Here is a 23,783-nt window from a genome sequence, read left to right on the forward strand (position 1 = left end):
TTTTTTGTAATCAGTGAATTTCTCTTTCCTGTTTTGTGAAATCAGACATGCCCTTTCTAAATCTCAAGGATCTGTTGGCTATAAATTTGGCTTATGATGTATCAGGTCACAAGAATTGTTCCTAGTAGAACATATGATACCAGAAAACCTATAAGTAGCAAAAGCTAAAACTGAATCTGTACTCTTGAGTCAGGCAGACCATCAGTTCCTATGAGGTACTAGAATCAATTATTCTTATCAGTAATAGCAAAAGCAATAAATGAAGAAAACTGAAGAGCTAGAAGAACAATGCCACTTGAAATTCTCCTTTTTAACACTCTAAAATTTGAGTTTTTAAACTCAAATACAATTAACACTTAAGTCAGCCTATCCAAGGAGAGCATTCTGGAGATAAGGGACTATAAAACAGAAAGTGATAATCTTCTTAGGCAATGCAGAAGCCTGAGGACAGTCTCTGGAGACAATCTTAACATCTGAGCAGGGGGACTTGGTCACAAGGTAAACTTTAAAGACCAGAAACTTGGAAGTCATTACTACTTGCTATTGAAGACTGGAATTAGCTCCATATGCCAATCTCCATTAATAATCCTGCTGCCATTTTACATTAAGTGCAGTTTCCTACAGGGGCGATCATAACAAACAACATTATGCAATAATTCAAATAATAGGTAAATTTATATGAGAAATCTATTGAAAAATCACTGCAAGCATAATCGGAACAACAGGTAGCATCTTCAGGTTGTAAACTGTTCCTTAATGCAGGAGGGAAGCACATCCCAATTTACAAGGTAGATGCTCTGTTGACCAACAGTAAGTTCATTTTTGCCAAGATTTGAATTTCTGTTTATTAGCCTTCATCTAGTGACTAGTCTATTATGAATCCGAAATTATCATTTCAGCACTTCCATGACATCACCTATATTTGATGAAAAGGAAAACAAGAACTTCATTTTACGTCCCCAAACAGTCTTTCATCCTCGACTTTCTTCCATCTTTAGAACAGAGAAAGCAGTTTGTTTTAGAACAACTAAACTGATATGAACCTAAAAAATCTAGCTGCTGCTCCATAAAAAAAAAAAGAGCCAAAATGTCAGATATAAAATGGAATGCAAATGATCAGAGCTTTGAATGCTAATTTATTAGAAGTCATATTCTAATTTAAATTGACTATGTTAAATCCAATTCTTGCCTTCATGTTTTAAATGAATTAATAATCCAAATATTTTAAACATATTTTTTCATGGAACTGATTTGACCAACTGCCTTTTCTTATGAGTGGGATTTTTTTTTCACAGAAGGGTTTTTGAGAGTTCTTTTGTGGCTTAAAAACAATGTAAGACAGCCCCCTATTCTAATTAGAAGACATGGCACCAGGGTGGAAAAAGCTGGTGTAAGCAATGGTTATCAGATACCGTTATTACCTAGTGAGATTCAACACAATCTGCTGAGTTAATTAGTCCTTCATTGTGACTGTCTGAAGCATCCATTAAGATACTATTTATTATATGCAATTTGAAGTCCTTTCAAGAACTCAATATTTTAAAATGTGTTTCTTCGTTTTACCTGGAATAGCAGAGATGTGCACAGATTGCACAACAAATGACATCGTCTCATTTTCCCAATGCATACAAGCATGCTATTTTATAATCAATGTTTGGTTTCGCATACCAATTGTAACATAATAAAATGAATTTGATTGTGGTATATAGCACATTGTAGGAATCTAGCCATTACTTTAGCATATCCCTGTTTCAAACACATGGAGATTCTTCACTAAAGCTTAAGGAAAGCGAAGACCCACTTTCAAATTAGAAAAGCTACTTCTGAGTGCCTGAAACTGTTCTCTATTTCAGTAATGGATGAAAAATGGTAAACTCGAATATTGATGTTTATTATATTACCTGCTTATTCTTTATGCAAAGGATCAGTGCTGTCTAAACCCATCTGTAGCAAATGGGTAGAGTGTCAAAGCGTAATGCCATGTGATAACTGCAACTACTACTACTACTACTACTACTACTACAACAACAACAACAACAACAACAACAACAACAATAATAATAATAATAATAATAATAATAATAATCCCAAACATTTTTTGTTTGTTTGATTAGCTTTGCCAGACAACTCTTTGCCAGAGTTTCAATCTATGAGGAATAATACATGCATGGATCTGTGAGATTTATGACCAGGATTGAGATAAGGAAAGTCACACTAGCAATACTCCAAATTATGCAGGCTTCATATTCAGGTGCACCCATAAACCGAATCATAGGGCTGGAGGGGACCTTGGAGGTCTTCTAATCCAACCCACTGCCCAAGGCAGCAGATCTTATACAATCCCAAACAAATGGTTCAACAAATCTTTTCTTGAAAACCTCCAGCAATGGAGTGCCCACCATTCTGAGAGCAAAGTGTTCCATTGATTCATCATTCTCGCTGTCAGGAAATTCCTTCCAGGTTGGATCTCCCTCAATGAGCTTCCATCCATTACTGCTTGCTACTTTTATCAGTACTATATAAAATATAATCATTCCTAACTTGGTGCTCTATCAAATTGGCATACTGTTAACACAGATGGGAATTATAATTCAGAATATATAGAAAGCACCAGTCAAGGAGATTTTTTATTAAACGCTGAGAGGCTTTCAAGGCTCTTGAGGGGAAGAGGATACTGTACTGTGTAAACAATAAAACACAATAATCCCACAAATCATAACATCATAAAATCCAAAATGGATTTTAGGCCATTCCATAATGGAGTAGAAGCAGCCAAGAAAACCTGCCTCTAACATTTTATCGCTAACGTCTTGGGAGGATTCATTGCAGCAGTGGTGGGTTGCTCCTGGTTCGCCCCGGTTCAGGCGAACCAGTAGTGGCGGTGATGGGAGGCTCCGCTTACCCGCCCAGACGTAATCAAAACGCTTTGCGCATGTGGAGAAGCTTCTGCGCTTGTGCAGAAGTGGCATGCACTCACAAAGTGAACGCACCCACGTACTACCAATAGCGAACCGGTAGTGCCAGGATTTGAAACCCACTGCTGCATTGCAGGGGTATCCTTCTTGACCAGTTGAAATTGTTGGGTAGGTTGTATTTCAAGCAGATGCTCTGTGCTTAGCTCCAGCTGGAAATGTTAATTTTTAAAATAGGTGTCAGATTTTAGCCTTTAATGTTGTCTTGCAGTGAAAACAGAATTTCAACAATGTGGATGTTCACACTGACTTTGGAACAGAAATGGCATGCATACAGTGAGGCAATGTATACACTGATTTACCTGAAATATATGTGAACTGCTTCCTATCTAATTTCTTGAAGTGGTTTGCAATAAAAATTAAATAGAAAGCATATCTATTTAAAAATTAAATTTACTTTGCAGGCAGTCAGTATTTGTAGGCTTTTTCACAGAGAAGTTGATAAATAGCCTGCTAAAACAAATTTGCATAAGTTTGTGTACATAAGCAAGTTTAGGGATAAATAAATATTTTTCTTGTACTTTGGACAAAGTTCCAGGTATAAGCCTATTAGGTACTGTAGATTAGTCTGAATGTAATTGTAATGTAATGTAATTGGCCTACTGTTCAGGTCTGTTATAAAATTTATTAAGGTACTTTTAATTGAAACATTTTGTATTCTGTGCTAAATCATGCTAAGGATATGTTTATACTCATGTATACAGTTTCCAGAACTTGCATAATTTACACATCTGAAGTAAGAGCTTACTTAACAACATATGTAAATAACAATGAAATTTTATTTTTAAATGTTACAGCATTCTGAGTCCATTTCTTTTAATGTCATACACTCTGCTATATTACCGGTTACTACTTTTTGGCATTATTTCCCCATACTATTCAGGCTTCCTAATATTGGTTGCTAGTTCCTGGGTTCTGCATGTGTGCATTCATAACCATTCTGCAGCTTTGACTATTTTTTCAATATTTTATCCTGCCTTCGATATGTTTATAAATAACTCAAAGTGGCGAACGTATCTAATACTCCTTCCTCTTCCTATTTTCCCCACAACCACCATGTGAGGCGAATTGGGCTAAGAGAAAGTGTCTGGCCCAAATTCACCCAACAGGCTTTCATGCCTAAGGAAGGACTAGAATTCAGTCTCCTGATTTCTAGCTTGATGCCTTAACCCAGAGGTCTTCAAACTTGGCAGCTTTAAGACTTGTGGACTTCAACTCCCAGAATTCTCCAGCCAGCTATGCTGGATTCTGGGAGTTGAAGTCCACAAGTCTTAAAGCTGCCAAGTTTGAAGACCTCTGCCTTAACCACTAGACCAGGGGTCTGCAACCTTAAACACTCAAAGAGCCATTTGGACCCATTTCCCACAGAAAAGAAAACACCAGGAAAACACCACAAATCCTGGGTGGGTGTGGCCAACTTGACATCACTCACTTCCACCAGTCACATGACAACCCCCCCCCCAGCCATGCGTACCCAGCCAGTCATTAGGACAGAGAATCGGTTGTTAAAAAACACTGGGAATCACAAAACCCTTTTGACATCTCTCTCTCTCTCTCTCTCTCTCCCTCCCCCCCTCCCTCTCTCTTGTCCCCCTCTTTCTCTGTATCTCTATGTCTGTCTCTCTCCCACTCTCTCTGTATCTCTCTGTCTCTGCCCTGGCTGCTTCTCCATCCCCCGCCATCACCCTTACCTTCTCAGGCCAGGCAAGGAATGACTGGGAGGGGAGGGAGAGGGGCAGGTCCAGCCAGTGGTGGGATCACTTGACATGGAGCCACAGCAGAGGGCCCAAAGAGCTGAATGTGGCCCCGGAGCCGCAGGTTGCTGACACCTGCACTAGACCAAACTCAGTCTTGAAGAAAAGGCTACCCCACGTTGTCCTCCACTTCCCCCACGCCCCCCCCAAACTTGGAATCTTCAGGGTAACCCATCTTGACTTGAATGCAAGAAGATGTGAACTTTTACCTAGCTCTGATCCAAATGAGTGCAGCGGTTTTCTTTTTGTAGGGCAAGAAGACAGAAGAGCCCTTCTCTGTGGTGACTACAGACTAGAGGAATTCTCTAGTGAGTTTCCACTTCACCGTAGTACCCAGTCCATCTGCCCAGGGGCCTTTTCCCATGCTTGGCTAACAGTCTCTTTTGTGTCCTGGCAGGTCCAGCAGGTCCAGGTGTTTGCTGATGTGCAGTGTACGGTCAACTTGGTGGGCGGAGACCCTTATCTGAATCAACCTGGTTCCGTGGATACACAGAAAGGCAGCACAGCCTCTCAGACCCCACAAGCCCAACAGAAAAGTCTTCTTCAGCAGCTACTGACTGAATAACCCGCTTTTCAAAGGAATGTGAAATTTAAATAATGACATACGGATATATAAATATATATATATAAATATATATGTATATTATATATTTTTCTGAGATTTTTGGTATCTCAAAAACTTGCAGCCATTCTTCAGCTCTTGTAGTATATGGAGCAGGAAAAAAAAATCCCTCCTTCCCTTTTGGTTTTTTAAACAAAGATGGATTTCAACAAAGTGACAAGACAGAACCATTGAGCCAAATTTTACAGATTATCCTTATTTTTATAATCAGTTGCTGGCTTCTTTTCCCAGAAGGACATTACTAGTGGGGTTGAGGGTGGGGGTGGGAGAGCAAAATGGAAGGCATGTGGCTGTCAGGTGGAGGAGGAGAAGGGGTTGAAGTCTCAGTTTCAGCTGGATCTGTCACTGATTTGCATCTTCAGTAAAGCAGGAATGGGCAAATAATTGTGCACGCTCATCTCTTCTTTGGGAAGGGATGTTCCTTAGCTGTTCTTAAAAATGTACGCCCTTGCTCACTGCTTGCCCCCCAATTCGTTTGTGCTTTTCTTAGCAATTGTGAGTTTGTCAGTTTTAAAGAAAAATGATATTAATAATATTAATAATAATAATAATAAATATTTTGCCCCACTGTTTTTTTTTTTCATGTTTTATGCTGGTAAATAGACAGCCTCCTTAGTGACAAAGAGGTCTTTGTAGTATATGAACAACAAATCAAGTGGGAGTTCCTATGAAAACTAATATAATTGTTGAAAATAAAATATGTAAATCCATTTGGGGGATAATTGCAATTATTTTTAGAGGGAGAGGAGGAAGTGGCTCCGAAAGCAATGCACCAAGTGCATCCCACCCATTTCCATGGGATTTGTAAGAGAGACACTGGGCCACAGACAATTCTTGTCAAAAACAAAATGGAGGAAGTGCAGCAGAAGTTCAAGTTGTAGTTCTGGCCACTATTGTAGATTTAAAAAAAAAAAAAGTGATTCAAATTGAGCAGTCAGCACTTGTTTTGATTCTGTTTAACAGCCAAGATAGCTTAAAACTATTTAAAATAATATGGATTATGATTATAATAAAAAGGCACTTCTCTGTGGAATGGGAGATAAGTTAATACTTTTTCCCTTTCAGGCCTTTTAATGTAAATAGCTCAGACTTCTTGTATAAATTGGTTTCTTTCTCTTTTTAGTTGGGGATTGCTCTTAAATAGCATTGCTTTTGGAAGGGGTGGGGGATTTCTTTCTTTTCTCTCTTTCTGAAATTTTGTTGATGTGTGAAAATAAAACTGTGTAGCTTTTGTTAAATGAATTTGCAAGAGTTTAAAACACAAAGAGACAAACCTAATGGCTGATGTTGCATTATTGCTTAGAAAAGAGGGTGTGGACTTACATTTTGGACAGTCTGGAAGAGACACAGCACCATGAGAAGAAGGGGATGATAATAAAGAGAACTTGCTCAGCAAGTGACTAACAACAGTTCAAGGTATCTCTAAGATGCGGAAATCTGCCCTAGATCGTGGCATTTTAAAGTTCAGATTTTCTCTTAGTTTTACCCAAGTGGATTTTTTTAAAAAAATAAAAACTAGGAGAGAGAATGTTCACTGCTCAGACCTAAACTAAATACCAAAATCCATCATCCTCTCTTGCCACTCTAATCATGCAAGAGTTTGGTTTTACAGAAATCAACCAGCATCAAAATGAAATATCAAGGAAGGATTAAATACATTTATTCTACTGAACATGCTTCAATACTGTAGCACCGTACAACACTTAGACAAATCATGACTGATCTTTAAAACGCCAAGCAAGATTAGGTCTAGTTAGTACTTGGACAGAATATCAAGAAATTGGAAAAAAAATCTCAAAAAGTAGCAACAATCCTTGGTTTTATAAACAGAGGCATAGAATCAAAATCATGTGAAATATTAGTACTGCTTTATAAAACCTTAGTCAGACCACATGGAATACTGCATCCTGTTTTAGTCATTTCATTATAAAAAACATGTTAAGACTTTGGAAGGACAGCTAAGATGATTAAAAGACTGGAGACTAAAACATATGAAGAACGGTTGCAAGCTAGTCTAGATAAAAGGACTAGGAGTGACATAATAGCAGTATTCTAGTATTTGAGGGGCTGCCACACAGAAGAGGGAGTCAAGCTATTCTCCAAAGCACCTGAGGGCAGGACAAGAAGCTATGGGTGGAAACTAATCAAGGACAGAAGCAACCTAAAACTAAGGAGAAATTTCCTGACAGAACAATCAGTGGAACAACTTGCTTCCAGAAGTTGTGAATGCTCCAACACTGGAAGTTTTTAAGAAGATATTGGATAATAGCAGTATTCCAGTATTTGAGGGGCTGCCACAAAGAAGAGGGGGTAAACTTATTTTCCTAAGCAACAGAAGGCAAGACAAGAAACAATGGATAGAAACTAATCGAGAGAAGCAACCTGAAATTGAGAAATTTTCAACAATGAGGAAAAATTAACAGTGTGGGGGGGGGTGGGGGGGCGGGGCGCATTAACAGTGTGGGGGGATGCAGGGGGTGGGGCGCATTCAGGGGGTGGGGTACATGTGGGGCATATGCGTGCATTGCATTTTGGGGGTTTGGGCATGTGTGTGCATGCACGCTTTGGGCATTTGGTCCAGAAAAAGTTAGCCATTACTGGTATAGGGTTTCCTGTTTCAGCAGAGCATTGGACCAGAAGACCGCCGATGTCCCTTCCAGCTCTTCTGATTATACATGTGTACTTGTAACTGGGAGAATGCAAGATTATTTATTTATTTATTTATTTATTTATTTATTTATTTATTTATTTATTTATTTATTTATTTATATGCCAACCATGTTGCATTTATGCAAATTGAATGAAACTTGACTTTTTTTTTAGTAAACTTCCATGTATCCCAACTGAAAGAAGAAGAAAAAAGCTGGTCCTTGCTTTAGGAATTGTTTCCAACCAGGCCAATTTAACAGAACAACGGAAGTTGGAAGGGACCGTGGAAGTCTTCTAATTCAATCCCTCACCCTCAAGCAGACTGTATATCATTTCAGACAAATGTCTGTCCAGTGTCTTTTTAAAAGTCTCCAATGATGGACTGCTCACAACTTCTGAAGGCCAGCTGTTCCACTGGTTAATTGTTCTCACTGTCAGGAAATTTCTCCTTAGTTCTAGATTGCTTCCCTCCTTGATTGCTTTCCAAACATTGCTTCTTGTCTTGCCTTCTGCTGCTTTGGATAATAGACTGACCCCCTCTTCTTTGTGGCAGCCCCTCAAATATTGTAACACTATCATGTCACCCCTTATCCTTTTCACCAAACTAGACATACTCAATTCCTGCCAATGTTCTTCATATCTTTTAGTCTCCAGCCCTCTAATCACCTTTGTCACTCTTCTCTGCACTCTTTCAGGCGTCTCATTTTTTTTTATATCATGACCAAAATTGGATGCAAGGGTGGTCTTACCAAGACCTTATAAAGCAGTACTAACACTTCATGTGATCTTAATTCTAGTCCTCCGTTAAAGTAGCCTAGGATTCCATTGGGTTTTTTCACTGCTGCCACAAACTGTGGGCTGATATTTAATTGACAGTCCACTAGGACTCCAAGATTCCTTATACAGTTACTGCTATTGAGCAAAGTTTCACCTAATTTCTATCTGTACATTTGGGTTTTTTGCTTAAGGGTAAAACCTTACTTTTCTCTATATTAATTTCATTTTGTTAGATAGGACACAGTATTCAAGTCTGTTGAGATCCATCTGGATCTTAAGCCTATCTTCTGAGGTGTCGGCTATTCCTGCCAGCTTGTCATCATCTGCAAATGTAATGATTCCTCTTTTATTCCCTCATCTAAATTGTTTATGAAGATATTGAACTTGGCCTAAAACAGAACCTTGGGGCACCCCATTGGTTACTTCCCTCCATGTAGATACAGTTTCATTAAGGACAACATGTTCAGTGCAGTTTGTCAGCCAGTTATAAATTCATCTGGTGTTGATGCTATCTATCCCACATTTTTCTAGCTTAACAAGGGGCAGGTTTGGTCTACTTTGTCAAATGCCTTATTGAAATCCAAGTATACTATGTCCACACCATTTCGCTGGTCCACTAATTTAATCACTTAGTCACAGCATGATCTATTTCTGATAAACCCGTTAGCTTCTGGTTACAACTTGGCTTGCTTTTAGGTGTTTGCAGATCTGTTGCTTGCTTATCTTTTCCAGGATCTACATAGGTATTGATGTCAGGCTGATTGGTCTGTAGTTTCCTGGATCTGGTCCTCCCCACCCCTTCTTTTTTTTTTTTTTTTTGATGGAAACTACATCAACGCTTTTCCAGTCCTCTGGTAGTTCTCCAGTGCTCCAGGATCTTTGAAAGATCTAGTTCAGTGGTTCCAAGATCATATCTATCAGCTCTTTTAGAACTCTGGAATGTAATCTGTAAGCTCCTAGTGATTTGAATTCATCTAAGTGGACAAGTGTCCTTTTGCCATTTTCTTGAGTACCAATATTTTAATCTGAATTCCTAGTCTGTAGGGGTACTTTTTTTCCTGTGAAGATGGATGTAAAGAATTAAGCAGCTCTCCTTTACTCCTGCCGCCTGTCACTTCCTTGCCATCTTCTCTCATAAGTGGATGGATTGTGACTTTATTTTTTATATGTTGAAGCTTTTTTTTTTAATGTAGACATGTGTTGCAAGTCTTAGTTCATTCTGAGTCTTAGCTCTCCTGACTTCATCTTTGCAAATTCGGGCTATATGCTGATATTTTGCTTTTGTTATGTCTCTTTTCATTAATTTTTGTCTTTCAGTGTATCAGAGTTCTTTGTGCAACTGTGGTTTCTTCTTGGATTTTTTTTTTCAGTGGTATTGAGCTGGACTGGGTTTTTATCATCATATTTTTCAGTTTGCCAAGATTGTTTTCCCCTTTAAAATTTTCATCCATGGAATCCTTTCCAAACTCTAAGCTTGTTGAAATTAATTCCTTTAGAGTCTAGGTTTGCTTGTCTGCACTATGTTGAATTTTAATGATATGGTCACTCTCCCCCAACATTCCTGCAATTTAACCCCCTCTATAATTTATTTTCTGTTAGTAAGAATTGGGTCCAGTATGGCTGTCCTTCTAATTCCCTCCTCTATCTTTTAGATAACAAAGTTATCAATTAGTTTGGGCAGGAACCTGTTCGATCTCCCACTTGATGCAGTTTGTCTCCCAGTTGATGTCAGGGTAGTTAAAGTCCCTCATTACTACTTGGCAAATTTCCTACATACATTTAATTGTTTAGCAAAAATTTATCTATTTTTTTCTTCTGGGTTGAGTGACCTATGATATCATTCTTTTTTCTTTTGATATTGCCCCACATGCATTCTAGGCAGCTTTCATCCTTGGTTTTATGCATTTTTGTAGAAATATAGTAATCTCTTACCCATAATGTAATCTCCACTTTTACATCTCCACTTTTGGAGGTATGTATTGGCTCTTCTATTGTCACTCACAGTATCACAGAATTGGAAATTAAGCATTATCACTTCAGTTTAATTCATCCAAGTTTACACATATATCTCAACCATTATTCAGCTGTTGATTAGCCAATCCCAGTAACTGATGAGTGGTTGTGAAGCAAGCCCCAAACCACAGCCATAATAAAGCCATCTTTTTTACCAGGAGGTTAATAAGATATTTCAATACAAACAGACTGTAATTTCAACTTTTACAGTGCATTATTCAATACATTCACTTGGGATATACGGTATAAAATCAAAATAACTGTCTTAAATGAATTACATGCCATTAAAGTTTTTACAGAAACATTTTTTTGCTTTACAGTACACAGGACTAGTTACCTGCTCCTGCTTCCCATACTTTGGGCTAAAATGTAATTCACTAATTTATGAATCACTGAATTGTAAAACTTCAGCCTACATGTTGAAGGGAACAATTCAATATGATAGCTGTCTTCCGTTCAAGTATCCAGAAGGAATCATTACCAGCCAAATTAAACAGACGACTCCTCTGATCTAGAAGAGCAATATTAGACTGCAAATTTACCAATCCACCAGCATTCTTCCCATAATAACCAATCAAAATGAAGACCAAGACTAAGTCTACAAGAAAGACTTAAGAGGATAAGATTTTCTCCCCTATTGCTTCCCAACAACTGGTATTTAAAAATTATGTCACTACCGATACTGGCAGCAGCAAAAAACATATGAACAGAGGCCACTGGCTGCATTTATATAATGGATTGAATAATGAATGGTACCCAATGACATTTTAGCCTAGTATGATGAATGAAGAGATCCGGCAAATATACAAAATTGATTTAATCAATTTAGATGATTAAATTACAAGCAAATATGTCATGCAAGCATAGTAATAGATTCTCCATGAGTTTGTCTAATTCCTTTTCAAAATTAGGCTTGAGAGTTGAACACCATCATCATCAGTTTGTGAAAGAAAATTATATACTTTTATTATATATCAAGCAAAATAATTCTTTCATCTGCTTATCCTGGATATTCCATTGTCGCCTTCAGTGCACAGCACTTTTTTACAGTATTATCATACCTTGCTAAATTGAACCATACTTAACATTCTGTTCACATTCACCTATACATAGAGATGTCTCTTTGGAGCGCTTTGAAATTCCTTTTCATTTCTATCATCCTGATGTTATCACTGCTCAACCCTAACTCCATATTTGTAAATAAATTTAAAAATGCAGATCTCAAATAGATTATTGAAGCTATTTCCCTTACACATATAACAGGGTTCATAAGAGACCCCATCTTTATTCATGAATTTTATGTTTTTAGTGAGATTTTGTCAAAAGCTTTCTAAAAGCTCAGAAGGGTTCTTTCTGCATCTATGAACTACCACTATTATTAGCGCAAATAAAAGAAACTAGAATATTCTGCTACCCGAAATATTATTTCCTAATGTAAATATATCTAAATAAGCAATCAAATCCCAGGGACAATGATTTATTATTTATTAAATTTATATGCCATCCATCTCACCAATAAAGCAACTCTGGGCAGGTTAATACCCTGAAACATCTCTTTTAATAATATTAAGTCACCAAATGTTTCCTCTTACATTGAGAAAATTGTCACCATGAGATACCTTGCCTTCTAATGATATCAATCCCATTATTTTTATATCTTTATGAAATAATCTGATTGAAGTAAATTCTTGCATCTCACTATTATATTGCAAAGGGAGGCTGTGGAAAAAAACAAGGGAAGTATACTTTTATCTGGTCAAATGTTCATGGTTACAGAGGGAAAGGATCATTTCAAGAGTTTGAAATTCTTTAAATGCTGATGTACATGTTCTTTCAGGTAGGGACGGAGGGCAATGCAAGTAGCTATGTTTTCTGGTTGTTCTATCCAGACTTTATGATCAATACCATTCTGTTGCAGTCTCTCTGCTAATGTACTCAAGGCACACTCATCTGGAGCCTAAGAAGAAAAAGAAAACAATCTCAGTGCAATATAGAATCAAAGATTGCTATAGCACTCATTGGTAACCTCTGTCTTGCTAAAACTACAATGACCAGCAACCCCAAAAATTAATCTGCTTAACTGAAAACAGCAAAAAGCATCAATTGTACTTTTTGTAGTAAACTGTAAGAAACTGCTGTTTTGAGGATAATTATCAGAGATGGTAATAACCACAAATCTAAATGCACTTAAAACGAAGACCCAGTCCATACAAATGCATTGAATTCTGTCTTAATATTGTGCTGTGATGCATAAAGATAAGCTGTAATTGGGAAGAAATTGCAGATGTCACTGTATCTTAATGGTCTAGCAACTGGTAACAAGTGTTTTGTACACACACATATCCATCTCTCAGGAGCTCTTGGAGCAGAATATGCATTAAAGGTAGCATCACACAGATTTTATCTGTCCATTCCTTTCCTCCATCACTTGGATATAATCAATGCTACAATGCAAAGACTTGGGTCCAACTGTCCAATCTCCTGTATGCAGCTTTGCTGATTAGAATCCCCTAATTCACAAAGTTTTGGTTTTTTTTTTTACAGAAAATGGGGGGAAATTCTGTTGAATTCCAAACCGATCTGTTAGATTCCAGAACGTCATGGCCAGAAACCTATGTATTTATTCAATAATTGGATTGCATTTCCATTTGTGCTCTCGCTATTCCCGTTTAGGGTTAAAGCCCATTTTAGAAAAAACAGATCAGTAGTCTGACTGGGCAGAAACTCTTTCAAGTACAGTAATAGCTCTCCAAAGCAGCAGGAGCCCTTTAGGCTTGCTAAAGTCACTCCTACATAACCAAGATTTTTCTTTCTACAGCCCTAGCTCAGTGGAGTCACATAGGGCCTGCTGGCTGCCAGAAGAAAAAAGCCCAGAATCAAGTGGATGTGACTCCACTGAGCTAGGGCTGTAGAAAGAAAAATCTTGGTTATGTAGGAGAAACCTGGCTAAAAGAAAAACATATGTGTGTGTGTGTGTGTGTGTGTGTGTGTGTGTGTGTGTGTGTGTGTACAGTTAATATCTCGGGTTTCTTCCCGTGTAATTGTAAACATATCCTTAAAAGGGTAGTAAATATGTATGTATGTATGTATGTATGTATGTATATATATATTCCATACAAATGCATTGACTTCTATGCACAGAGATAGGCTGCAGATGTCCCTGCATCTTCATGGCACGTTCAAGATTAAACCTAGGACCTTCCCTTTCCCAACCAGTTGAAAATGGGGAAAAGCAATAACGAACATAGGTTTTAGGATCCGTAGTTTGCAGAAACCAGAAACCTTTGAAATAGCGGGTTTTCTTATTCGCAGGTTAATACTGTCCCGTAATACTGTAGCATCGATACCACCAGTTTTGCAAGGCTGGACTTTAAGGTTCTGTCTGCGCTCTAATGAAACGCCTATCCAAAGACCCCAGTTCTGTGTCTGTCAATCAGCAAAGCCCACCCAAGTCTGTCGGTTAGGTTAGTGTTTCTCCACCTTGGCAAGTTGAAGATGGGTGGACTTCAGCTCCCAGAATTCCCAGAATCCCAGAATTCCTCAGCCAGCAAAGGTGGCGGAATTCTGGGAGTTGAAGTCCACCCATCTTCAACTTGTCAAGGTGGAGAAACACTATTAGTTAATGCTCACCTCCAGCACCACGGTCCTCATGCTGCCATCCTGGGCTAGATAAGCCGCGGTGTCTGGATGCTCGTAGTACGCGTGGACCACGGCCAAGGCCGCATGGCAGGCCTGAGCCACCGAGGCCCCCAACGGCCACGAGAAAGGCTCGCGCAACAAATCGCCCCTCAGAACCACGTATTGCACCAAAGAGCGACCCGTCGCCGCCATCCTCAAACCGGAAATGGGGGTGTGTGGTTCCTTAAAGGAACTCTGGGAAAAGATTAAACGAAGGGAGACGCCCCGTTTCCGTACAAAAGAACCATTTCATGAGTGAGGGGTTCGCCATCTTGTTGTACGGCATATGAAAAAAAGCTGAGGTAGAGCGCCTGGACCTGGGAGCTTCACTCGCGAGTCATTTCGAGAAGAAGGAATAAGTCTCGCCCCGGCGTCCGGATGACGTCACTTCCAAGTACGGTTTGTCGTTGCTAGGCGGCGGGAGTTTTGAATCCATTTGAGGCGAGCCTTCGGTCCACTGCTGAAGCGGCCGTAGGGAATTTTTAGTAGGCCCGTCAGGCAAGTAGGCCTCCCTCATGAATTTCTCCCCCGTGAGGGACAGATAGAGGCCGGGCTGGCCAGTCCGGTCGTCTCAGCAGCTTCAAAAGGAGACACAGAACCCAAAGCGAAGTGGTGGCGGGAATAGCATTCGCCACAACATTTCCACAAATAATTTCCAGGCTTTCCCTGGGTTTGGAGATCGCTCTACTTTCGCAATTCTTTATAAAGAGTCTTCTTTGTCTGCTGCCTTTTCCTCAAGTGAGGTGCTTGAACTTAGGAATTTAAATGAGTATAACATATAATGAGAAACAGGCAGGCATTCTAATTTTCTTTTTAAAAGAGGCCTAATTCTTTTTTTGAGTATTGAATAAAATTCTTCTCTTTCCCTATCCTTTGGTTTATGGTCCATCTCCCTTCTCCTCCTGACTTCTCCTTTCCAACTGATTTTTAATGGATTGTGGTCTGGCCAGGAATTGGCTTTAATTTCTATTTTCGCAATTCTTTCCCTGTTTCTGGATCATCCACACCATATCTATCCTTGACAATGATTTTGGGGGATTAGAGAAGAAGGTATATTGCTTTATTTTGTGGGCTAATTTCTCTCCATGTATCTTTTAAGTTAAATTCCTGGGCCAATTCAAAAAATGCAGGTGGTAATGTTTTCCTTTCATGATTTTTCTTGAAAGCGAAGTGGTAGTAGGAATAGCATTCGCCACAACATTTCAGCAAATAATTTCCAGGCTTTCCCTGGGTTTGGAGATCGCTCTACTTTTGCAATTCTTTATAAAGAGTGTTCTTTGTCTGCTACCTTTTCCTTAAATGAGATGCTTGAGTTTAGGAATTTAAATGAGTATAACATATAATGAGAAACAGCCAGGCAGGCGAACCTGTTGACTTCTGAATTGAACTGGAATGCCGGTTATTCTCAACCATTAATTCTTCTGGCTAAGGATGGTGGGGATTATAATGCAGTGCATTAGGATGGCAGTGGGGGAAATTGACTTATGTGGTTATACTGGTGGGTTGATGTTTAAAAAAAGACTAGGCACGCTGAGCTAGGTAGTAAACCATGTAAACCAACCTAACTGTTTAAACCATGGATTTTTTTCCCCTTGAAAATGATTAATTCACTTCCAGAATTCAACGTTTCACCATTGACATTCAATAAGCCATTCTTTATGTTAAAATTCTGCAGGAACCTGAGGAAGTTGCCCCCCTTCTAGAACCAGAGAAGAATATCTTGTGATATTATTATTATTTTGGCTCCTTTTTAAGGAATTGAAATTTAAAAATGGGTGAAATTGCCATTTCCTTTTCAAATGGTAAGTTAACAGGCAACTAATCTGTTCTAGTTAAAAATGTTTAAAGGAAGTAAGATGGACCCTCCTACAGTATTTGCCGGCTTTTGTATAGAGTGCTGCTTATCAGAATGGAAGAACTAATACTGTAGTCTGGTAATTTATATTGAGCAATTAGAAAACCAATGTAGTTGATTCTTTACTCCGGTTAGCTGAAGAAATTCTGAAGATATGGGCAATTGTCTAATTATAATTAGGGCTTAAGTTAATTTACTGCCTATCTAACATTTAGAATTATAACTTGTTCTAAATCCCAAGCAGATAATAGACATAAAAAACGTGTACATACAACATCAAGATAAGATACAAATAAGTTCAATAATTTTAATGTACTTTATGAAAGATATTTTCATTTATGAAATATTCATCTGCTTACTGCTTTGGAATTTCCTCAAGAAGCTTTTTCTGTTCCCCAGGCTTTCCAGAGAACATTTGAGTATTTGTATGAAATGGTATAGGCCAGGGCTTTCTGCCTGAGCAGGGGGTGGGACTATAAGACCTCCAAGGTCCCTTCTAACTTTGCTGTTATGTTATTTGAAGTGAATAGCAGGAAGATGAAAAGATAGGAAACTTTTCTTCTGTGAATCATTCTTAGGCTTATTGTAAGCTTGAAACCAAGGTATGGTACCTTTAATCTTACTAAAAGTGCCTCTTGGGGGATGTCAGGGCATTGATTAATCCCATTCTGCTTTTGGGATAATCGTACCTGATTACGAGGAGTGGATCGAGACTTTTCCTTGCAAGTATACTTTAAGAAAACAAAACCCGAAGATATTTCTTCTAAGAAAATTCATTTATTTGTTATAAAGAAAATAAAACATCTCACTAACTAAGAAAATTAATTGTTACATTTTTGCAAAAGTTCGTGCCGGCTATTTCTCAGCCGGACCTTCCTGGCAAGAGAACAAAAGAAAGTGTGAAGGAATATGGGTGGACAGACTTGCGCAGTTTAGCTTACTGATAACAATTCTTGGCATGCTACGGAAAGTCTGATAGTCCAGAAATGATGAGCTCAGCTGGTAAATAAAAAAACGCAGTGACAGGGAAATTCTTGGAGCCACTGTTTATAATCAACAAGTAAGAATGTATATATGGAAGATTTTTCCTAAATTTAGGTATTTGATTGACCCAAGGTTTTCCTCTTGCAGGTGTATTCCTCGTTGCACACTAGATTGAGTGTTATGAAAAATAAAGTGGTTATTGTAAGAATATGTCTTGGAACATATTTTGCATTTCAGATCATATATTAATGTTCAAAGCTGTGTCTCCATTGTATTCTTTATGGTTTGGTTGATTATCTTGTAGTTCTCACTCCTCTGCACACAAATAATACACACTTAAATCTTTAAAAAATTCAAGAAGTAATTTCTTGAATTAATTGAAAATGGTAGATATCTGACCACAAGTTCATTTGTTTATTCAGTTTCTATAGCCACCCATATCAATCAATGACTCTAGGCCACTTTATTTCAGTTTGTGAAGATGATTGAGTACGACTTTTATATTAAAATTTTGTTTGTTTTTCTTTGCCTGTGCATATTCTTTGCAGGTACATTATCTCATTTGGAAAAGTTGGAGGCTTCTGCCCGCAACGTAACACTGAAACAAGAGAAAATAAAGGAGTATGAGGAGAAGATATTGAAGATGAAAATGAGGATCCAGGAGCTGAGAAACCAAAGAGATGAGTTAAAAACCAAACTAAATGTTTGTCAATCACAGGTGAGTGTGAAGTATATCTTCAATAAAGACAACATAGGGTGGATTCCTGTTTAAGGGCTAGCAGAATGTAAATCATGAAGCTGAGTTACTAAGCAAACTATAAACTTATACTATATAATTTGAACTTTAACAGAAGTCAAAACAGCTTTTAAATGTTCTAAAGTTCCAAGGAAAATGAGCACATATTAAACAATTTTCTAAACATTTCTAGTCTGATAATTCAATTTCAATAAAGGAGAATATTTGATAATTCAGTTACTGGTATATTAATCATTTCTGTAAAAGAGGTGGGTGTAGGTATTGTTTCTATAAATGCATTATTTCTTGAGGCATTGTGATCTCTGTTTCTGACTTGCAATTCTTATATTGTGTTAATGTGGTATCCTTATCTATCAGTAATTGTGTTTTGCTTAATAGAATAGAATAGCATTCTTTATTGGCCAAGTGTGATTGGACGCACAAGGAATTTGTCTTTGGTGCATATGCTCTCAGTGTACATAAAAAGAAAAAAATACATTCATCAAGAATCATAAGATACGATTGATAAATGTTATACCCTGTATTTTGCTCTGGGAAGTCCGGGGGGGAGGGGGAAAAAATTTGTAAAAATGTTTTTTGTTTTGTAAAACTTTTTAATAAATAAAAAAAAAGAATCATAAGATACAACACAGTGATAGTCATAGGTTACTAAATAACCAATCAAATCATACTAGGAAACAAATAAAACAATATAAATCGTAGAGAGACAAGCAACAAAGTTATAGTCATAAGTTGGAGGAGATAGGTAATAGGAAGGATGAGAAGAATAATAGTAATACAGTCTTAGTAAATAGTTTGACAGTGTTGTGGGAATTAGTTGTTTAGCAGAGTGATGGCATGTGGGAAAAAAAAACTTTGTATCTAGTTGTTCTGGTGTGCAGTGCCCTATAGCATTGTTTTGAGGGTAGAAGTTGAAACAATTTATGTTCAGGATCTCTAGATTTTTGTATTATTATTATTTGATTTATATGCCGCCCTTCTCCAGAGACTCAGGGTGGCTTACAATGCGTTAAGCAATAGCCTTCATACTTTTGTATATTTATACAAAGTCAGTTTATTGCCCCCACAATCCGGGTCCTCATTTTACCTACCTTAGAAAAGATGGAAGGCTGAGTCAACCTTGAGCCTGGTGAGATTTGAACTTGCAGTAATTGCAGGCAGCTGATGTTAATAACAGTGCTTTAGTCTGCTGAGCCACCAGGGCTCTTATTTTCACAGCCCTCTTTAACTTGTGCAGTATACAGGTCCTCAATGGAAGGAAGGTTGGTAGCAATTGTTTTTTCTGCAGTTCTAATTATCCATTGAAGTCTGTGTTTGTTTTGTTTGGTTGCAGAGCCAAACCAGACAATTATAGAGGTGCAGATGACAGACTAAATAATTCAATAATTATTAAATAACTCAATAATGAATCAGCAGCTCCTTGGGCAGTTTGAGCTTTCTGAATTGGCACAGAAAGAACATTCTTTGTTGTGCTTTTTTGATGACGTTTTTGATGTTAGGTGTCCATTTTAAGTCTTGAGATATGATAGAACCTAGAAACTTGAAGGTCTCTACTGTTGATACTGTGTTGTCTAGTATTGTAAGAGGTGGTGGTATAGGAGGGTTTCTCCTAAAATATACCACCATTTCTACCGTTTTGAATATGTTTACTACAAGATTGTTCCGGTTGCACCACAAGGCTAGTTGTTCAATCTCCCATCTGTATGCAGATTTGTTGTTGTCTCGAATGAGACCAGTCACTGTTTGTACTTCAGTACTTTAACAGAGGGATCTTTTGAGATGCAGTCATTGGTATATAAAAAGAAGAGAAGTGGAGAGAGCACAGAGCCCTGCGGGGCCCTGTGCTAATTGTACAGGTATCTGATGTGATTTTGCCTAGCTTCACCTGCTGCTTCCTGTCTGTAAGGAAGCTTGTGATCCATTTACAAGTGTGATCAGGTACAGCTAGCTGATTTAGTTTAGTCAGAAGAATATGTGGAATGATAGTATTGAATGCTGAGCTGAAGTCTACAAAGAGGACCCTTGCATAGGTCTTTGGAGATTCAAGATGTTGTAAGATGTAGTGCAGAGTCATATTAACAGCATCATCTGCTAATCTATTTGCTCGGTAGGCAATTTGTAAGGGGTCTAACAACGGATCCGTGATGGTTTTCAGATGGGCCAGCACTAGCCTTTCAAAGGTCTTCATAACTACAGATATTAGAGCAACATCTCATTTTTCATAGTACATTGAACCATAAATAAACCATGTGGTCTCGGTTGTGCAGCACACTAGGGGAAAATTGGGGTAGCTAGTAAATGAATCTGTGTATCATGTGTAGTCTTTGTGCTACATTCTCTAAATTCATTGCCCTTTAATGCATAATACATTTGTTGCTACTAAATTTTATTACCATTGCTGGATATCTCCTTCTAGTTATAATTAAAAATGTACCCTTGTGATAAATCCTGGGAAATCAGATAATACAAACAGCTTCTAGTTTTAAGTTATCCAATGGTTATATTAACCAGATAAAATGGAAATTACACTGCAGCTCTCCTTTTTTAGACCAGGAAAACATGTTATCCTATTGAGCATTGAATTACAATTAATTTACTTATCTTGTGGGTATATGAATTTGTACTTGGCTTGGGAAAAGCTGTACAAAACATTTTTTACTTGCACACAGCCTGTCAAATATTGGAAGGAACATGGTTCTGAACACATGTTCCTTAACAAGCTCCTTTTAGTAGAAGTAATGGATGTTTCTGGGCAATATAGACTTAACAAGTTATAATCATTGAGCTGTAACTCTCCTGTTCTTTTGTAGTCCACTCCACACAAAGATGCTATGAAAAACAGTTTGCAAGTTTCTAAGGCTACAACGACAAGCCAACAGGACATCTTAGGGTGGAAGATAGAGAATGCCAAGGGTCTGCTAGAACTTTTTCATCTGACAGGTACCTTTGTCACATATTGATCAGATTTTGTTCTTAGGCTAGCCAGTGGCCTGGCAATATGGTTTATCATAGGCATTCCTCCTCTTTACTTTAGCTTAGAACTTATCAGGCTAAGGTCCTAGGTTACTCTCCCTATCTCTTCCCATAATATATCTGACTAATTTTATGCAATACTCTTCAATAAATAGAGCTGTTTATCAAATATTTTAGACTGGGACAACAAAAAGATGGGTAAGGCTTGGAATTTTGAGGTAGGCATGAAGTAATAAGAGAGCCAGTTCAGTGTACTGGTTCAAGGCACCAGGCTAGAAACCAGGAGGTTGTGAGTTTGACACCTGGCGTAGGCACAAAGCCAGTTGGGTGACTTAGGGCAGCTATTTTATTTCAGTTCTAGGATTTAACTGTATACAATTGTAAATCACTACCAAAGCTACTGCCAAGAAAACTGCTTGGACCTGTCCATGTAGTCTCTAAGACTGACTTGAAGGTGCATACATAGATAATAAGCAAGCATTCTGAGAATTTTATAAATAATAATTTGTTAAGGAACAAATGTATAGGAGCAGATGGCAATATCTAATTGATTTTACATTGAGATCGGATTAGAACTTGGTTAGAACTTGAAGGGGAAACTCCCAAGGAATTTTAGGATTGTAGACTAGATTGGGAAGTTGAAAATCATTCTGAAGAACACAGTGGCAAATCACTTATACAATATTGTTATGCTGAACTTGAGTGAGGATTTACATTTTATTTAGCAGCAGACAGATATATTACTTTATCAACCCAGCTTTGAAATTCTGATCTTAAATGCATTTTTTCTAGGCCTAAGTGGAAAATTGACAGAGCAAGGAGTCTCCTTTTGCATTAGCACTGCCTTTGAAGGAACTTACCTAGATTCCTATTATGTAGACATCCTTATACAGCAGCCTCTCCGGATTCAACACCATTCAATCCCAGTTTTCATACCACTGGAGCAAATAGCTCATGAGCATTTGCAGAAAGATATCAAGTGCTTCCTGTCTGTACTCTCAGATCATCTGAATGCTTATGCTAGGAGGAAATTCCAGGTAGACCAATTACAGGTAAGGGGGGAAATGGTTCTTTCCAGCCCTATGAATCTATGTATGCAGTTTGTAAATTTTTGAACTGCAGTTATGTAAACTGGCCACTGGGTGGACTTCAGCATAGCAGTATCTTTGTCTAGACACTAAAATAGTAGTTATAATTCAATCCTTGCAACAACAACAAGAAAAAGGATGAATAGTATACTAGATTAGATTCACATTATTTTTAGTATGTGTGTTTCTTTCTTTTTTAAAAAATGTGTCTTCTGCCACAATTAGGCCAAAAGATGAGAGGAGAACATTATTCTTCTGACACTTGAGGTGTTTCTATTTGTATTTCAAATTGCATGTGATAGTCAAGGGAAAGCAAATCTTACATGAAATACAATAAACATAAAAATGCAGTCATGTAGCAAGATGCAGTGAAAATAATGCTTGTATTTTGAGAAAGGATGATAGAGAGAGAAAGAGGAAGAGAGATTTTTGTTCAAGTGACCAGCAATGGGAGAACTTCTTCTACCGATAAAAGAGAACATTTGTACCTCAGGGTTAAACTGCGAAGTCCTTAGAGTCTCTCTAAGCTTGGTGGGTTTTTTGCAGATGTTTCATTACCAACCTAGCTAACATCAATCAACACCAAGCTCAAGAGAGCACCAAGGACCCCACAGAACTTGTTCTAATTATGCCAAATCTCAAGAGATTTTAATTTTTTTTCTAGAAAACTCACTGCATTAAAAAAATAAATCATTTTTAGTGTGACTTAATGCTTTTTCTTCTTCAAAGCCTGAGAAGATGAGTAAAATAAAGTTGAATTTTGTGATCAGCAGAAACAGGTTGTCCAAGTGATTATCCTAAACAAAAAGCTAAATAAAAAGTTTTGACTTGGCAACATCAGAATGTGATAGATTTTAATCTTGGAATTACAGGGTTATAAAACACACAAAATTTATTCTTTCTTTCAAGTTCAACATCAGAAAAAAATTAAAAATACATGTACAGAAGTTACGCCTATGTAATTATATAGGTACAGTAAATGTATAACTCACCCCAAAGGTTTTCATATTTTTTCACTGCAAAACTTGTCTTTTAAAGAAAAAAATCCATTCACTAAAAAAGGTGGGGCTTCTGAATGAGGGGCTGCAAGCCCCACCCTTTTCACTGAACCTTAGTAATGAAGGGGGAAAAGCAACATAAGCGTTAGCTGCATATGGAAACTTTTTCTTTTCCCTCTGCCCACCCCACCTTCTGGGTCCCTTTCCATTAATTCCTTGCTGCCTTCCCAACTTCCCATACATACCTTACATCATTTCCACAATGATATTTGATGCAGACAAAATCATTTCCCCCCATTCCACACCTACCCACGTTGGTAATCACTATAGCTTGTGCCAATGCCCAATGTCTCGTCTTCCAAAGAGTAGTGTTTAGATAGAGATATACAGTAGAACCAACTGAAAGTGGTTGCAGAAGTTTACATCCCTCCTTTAGTTTCAAAAACTCCTTGGCTAGGTTTCAATAATGAAGAGGCTTCTCTGCCTTTGTCAAGTTGGAATAGAGGCTCTCCTTTTAATCCTAATTTTAACAAACTATGTGAGAGCTTCCTAACTAATAGCAAAAAGAACAAATTAAAGTCAAATAATAAAGGGCTAAAGGAGCACAAATCTTAAAAATAACCAGTATCTAAAATTGTAGTCAATGTCTTTAAAAACTTCAAA

General features: G+C 37.8%; 3 protein-coding genes across 12 annotated transcripts in view; 2 read left to right on the top strand and 1 right to left on the bottom strand.

Moving 5' to 3' along the window:
* NCOA1 (nuclear receptor coactivator 1) overlaps positions 1-6,615 on the top strand; it is a 292,101-nt gene extending 285,486 nt beyond the window's left edge. For 6 of the 7 annotated variants that reach the window (XM_070932196.1, XM_070932201.1, XM_070932198.1 and 3 more), the window contains one exon: positions 5,124-6,615. In XM_070932196.1, the coding sequence (XP_070788297.1) occupies positions 5,124-5,291 (168 nt within the window). In that variant the 3' untranslated portion in view covers positions 5,292-6,615. Of the gene's footprint in view, positions 1-4,977; positions 5,035-5,123 lie in introns of all 7 variants that reach the window. The other variant, XM_070932202.1, reaches the window with a different exon arrangement.
* Positions 6,616-11,589: 4,974 nt separating this feature from the next.
* Positions 11,590-14,618, bottom strand: PTRHD1 (peptidyl-tRNA hydrolase domain containing 1). Its single transcript, XM_070947190.1, has 2 exons — positions 14,418-14,618; positions 11,590-12,744 (listed from the first exon to the last, which is right to left on the bottom strand). The coding sequence occupies exons 1-2, from the start codon at positions 14,616-14,618 to the stop codon at positions 12,574-12,576; spliced, it is 372 nt and encodes a 123-aa protein (XP_070803291.1). The 3' UTR covers positions 11,590-12,573.
* Positions 14,619-14,736: 118 nt separating this feature from the next.
* The window catches only part of CENPO (centromere protein O), a 28,870-nt gene continuing 19,823 nt past the window's right edge, over positions 14,737-23,783 (top strand). For 3 of the 4 annotated variants that reach the window (XR_011599728.1, XM_070932204.1, XM_070932205.1), the window contains exons 1-5: positions 14,737-14,859; positions 16,141-16,267; positions 17,853-18,022; positions 20,872-21,001; positions 21,827-22,086. Coding sequence is in view for 3 of the 4 variants with exons in the window: in XM_070932204.1 (XP_070788305.1) it covers positions 16,237-16,267; positions 17,853-18,022; positions 20,872-21,001; positions 21,827-22,086 (591 nt within the window). In the remaining variant the exon portion in view is untranslated. The remainder of the gene's footprint in view (positions 14,860-16,140; positions 16,268-17,852; positions 18,023-20,871; positions 21,002-21,826; positions 22,087-23,783) is intronic. The other variant, XM_070932206.1, reaches the window with a different exon arrangement.

Source organism: Pituophis catenifer, unplaced genomic scaffold (assembly GCF_029215685.1).
Source record: "Pituophis catenifer annectens isolate HBS135680 unplaced genomic scaffold, rPitCat1.0.hap2 SCAF_1, whole genome shotgun sequence".
Classification (NCBI taxonomy): Eukaryota; Metazoa; Chordata; class Lepidosauria; order Squamata; family Colubridae; genus Pituophis; species Pituophis catenifer.

What these genes read in the sequence shown, in the direction of transcription:
- PTRHD1 (XM_070947190.1), bottom strand. Translation starts at nt 14,618, where the DNA reads ATGGCGGCGACGGGTCGCTCTTTGGTGCAATACGTGGTTCTGAGGGGC. An exon ending in TGAGGACCGTGGTGCTGGAG is followed by an intron (nt 12,745 to 14,417) that starts GTGAGCATTAAC and finishes TTTTCTTCTTAG; the next exon opens with GCTCCAGATGAGTGTGCCTT.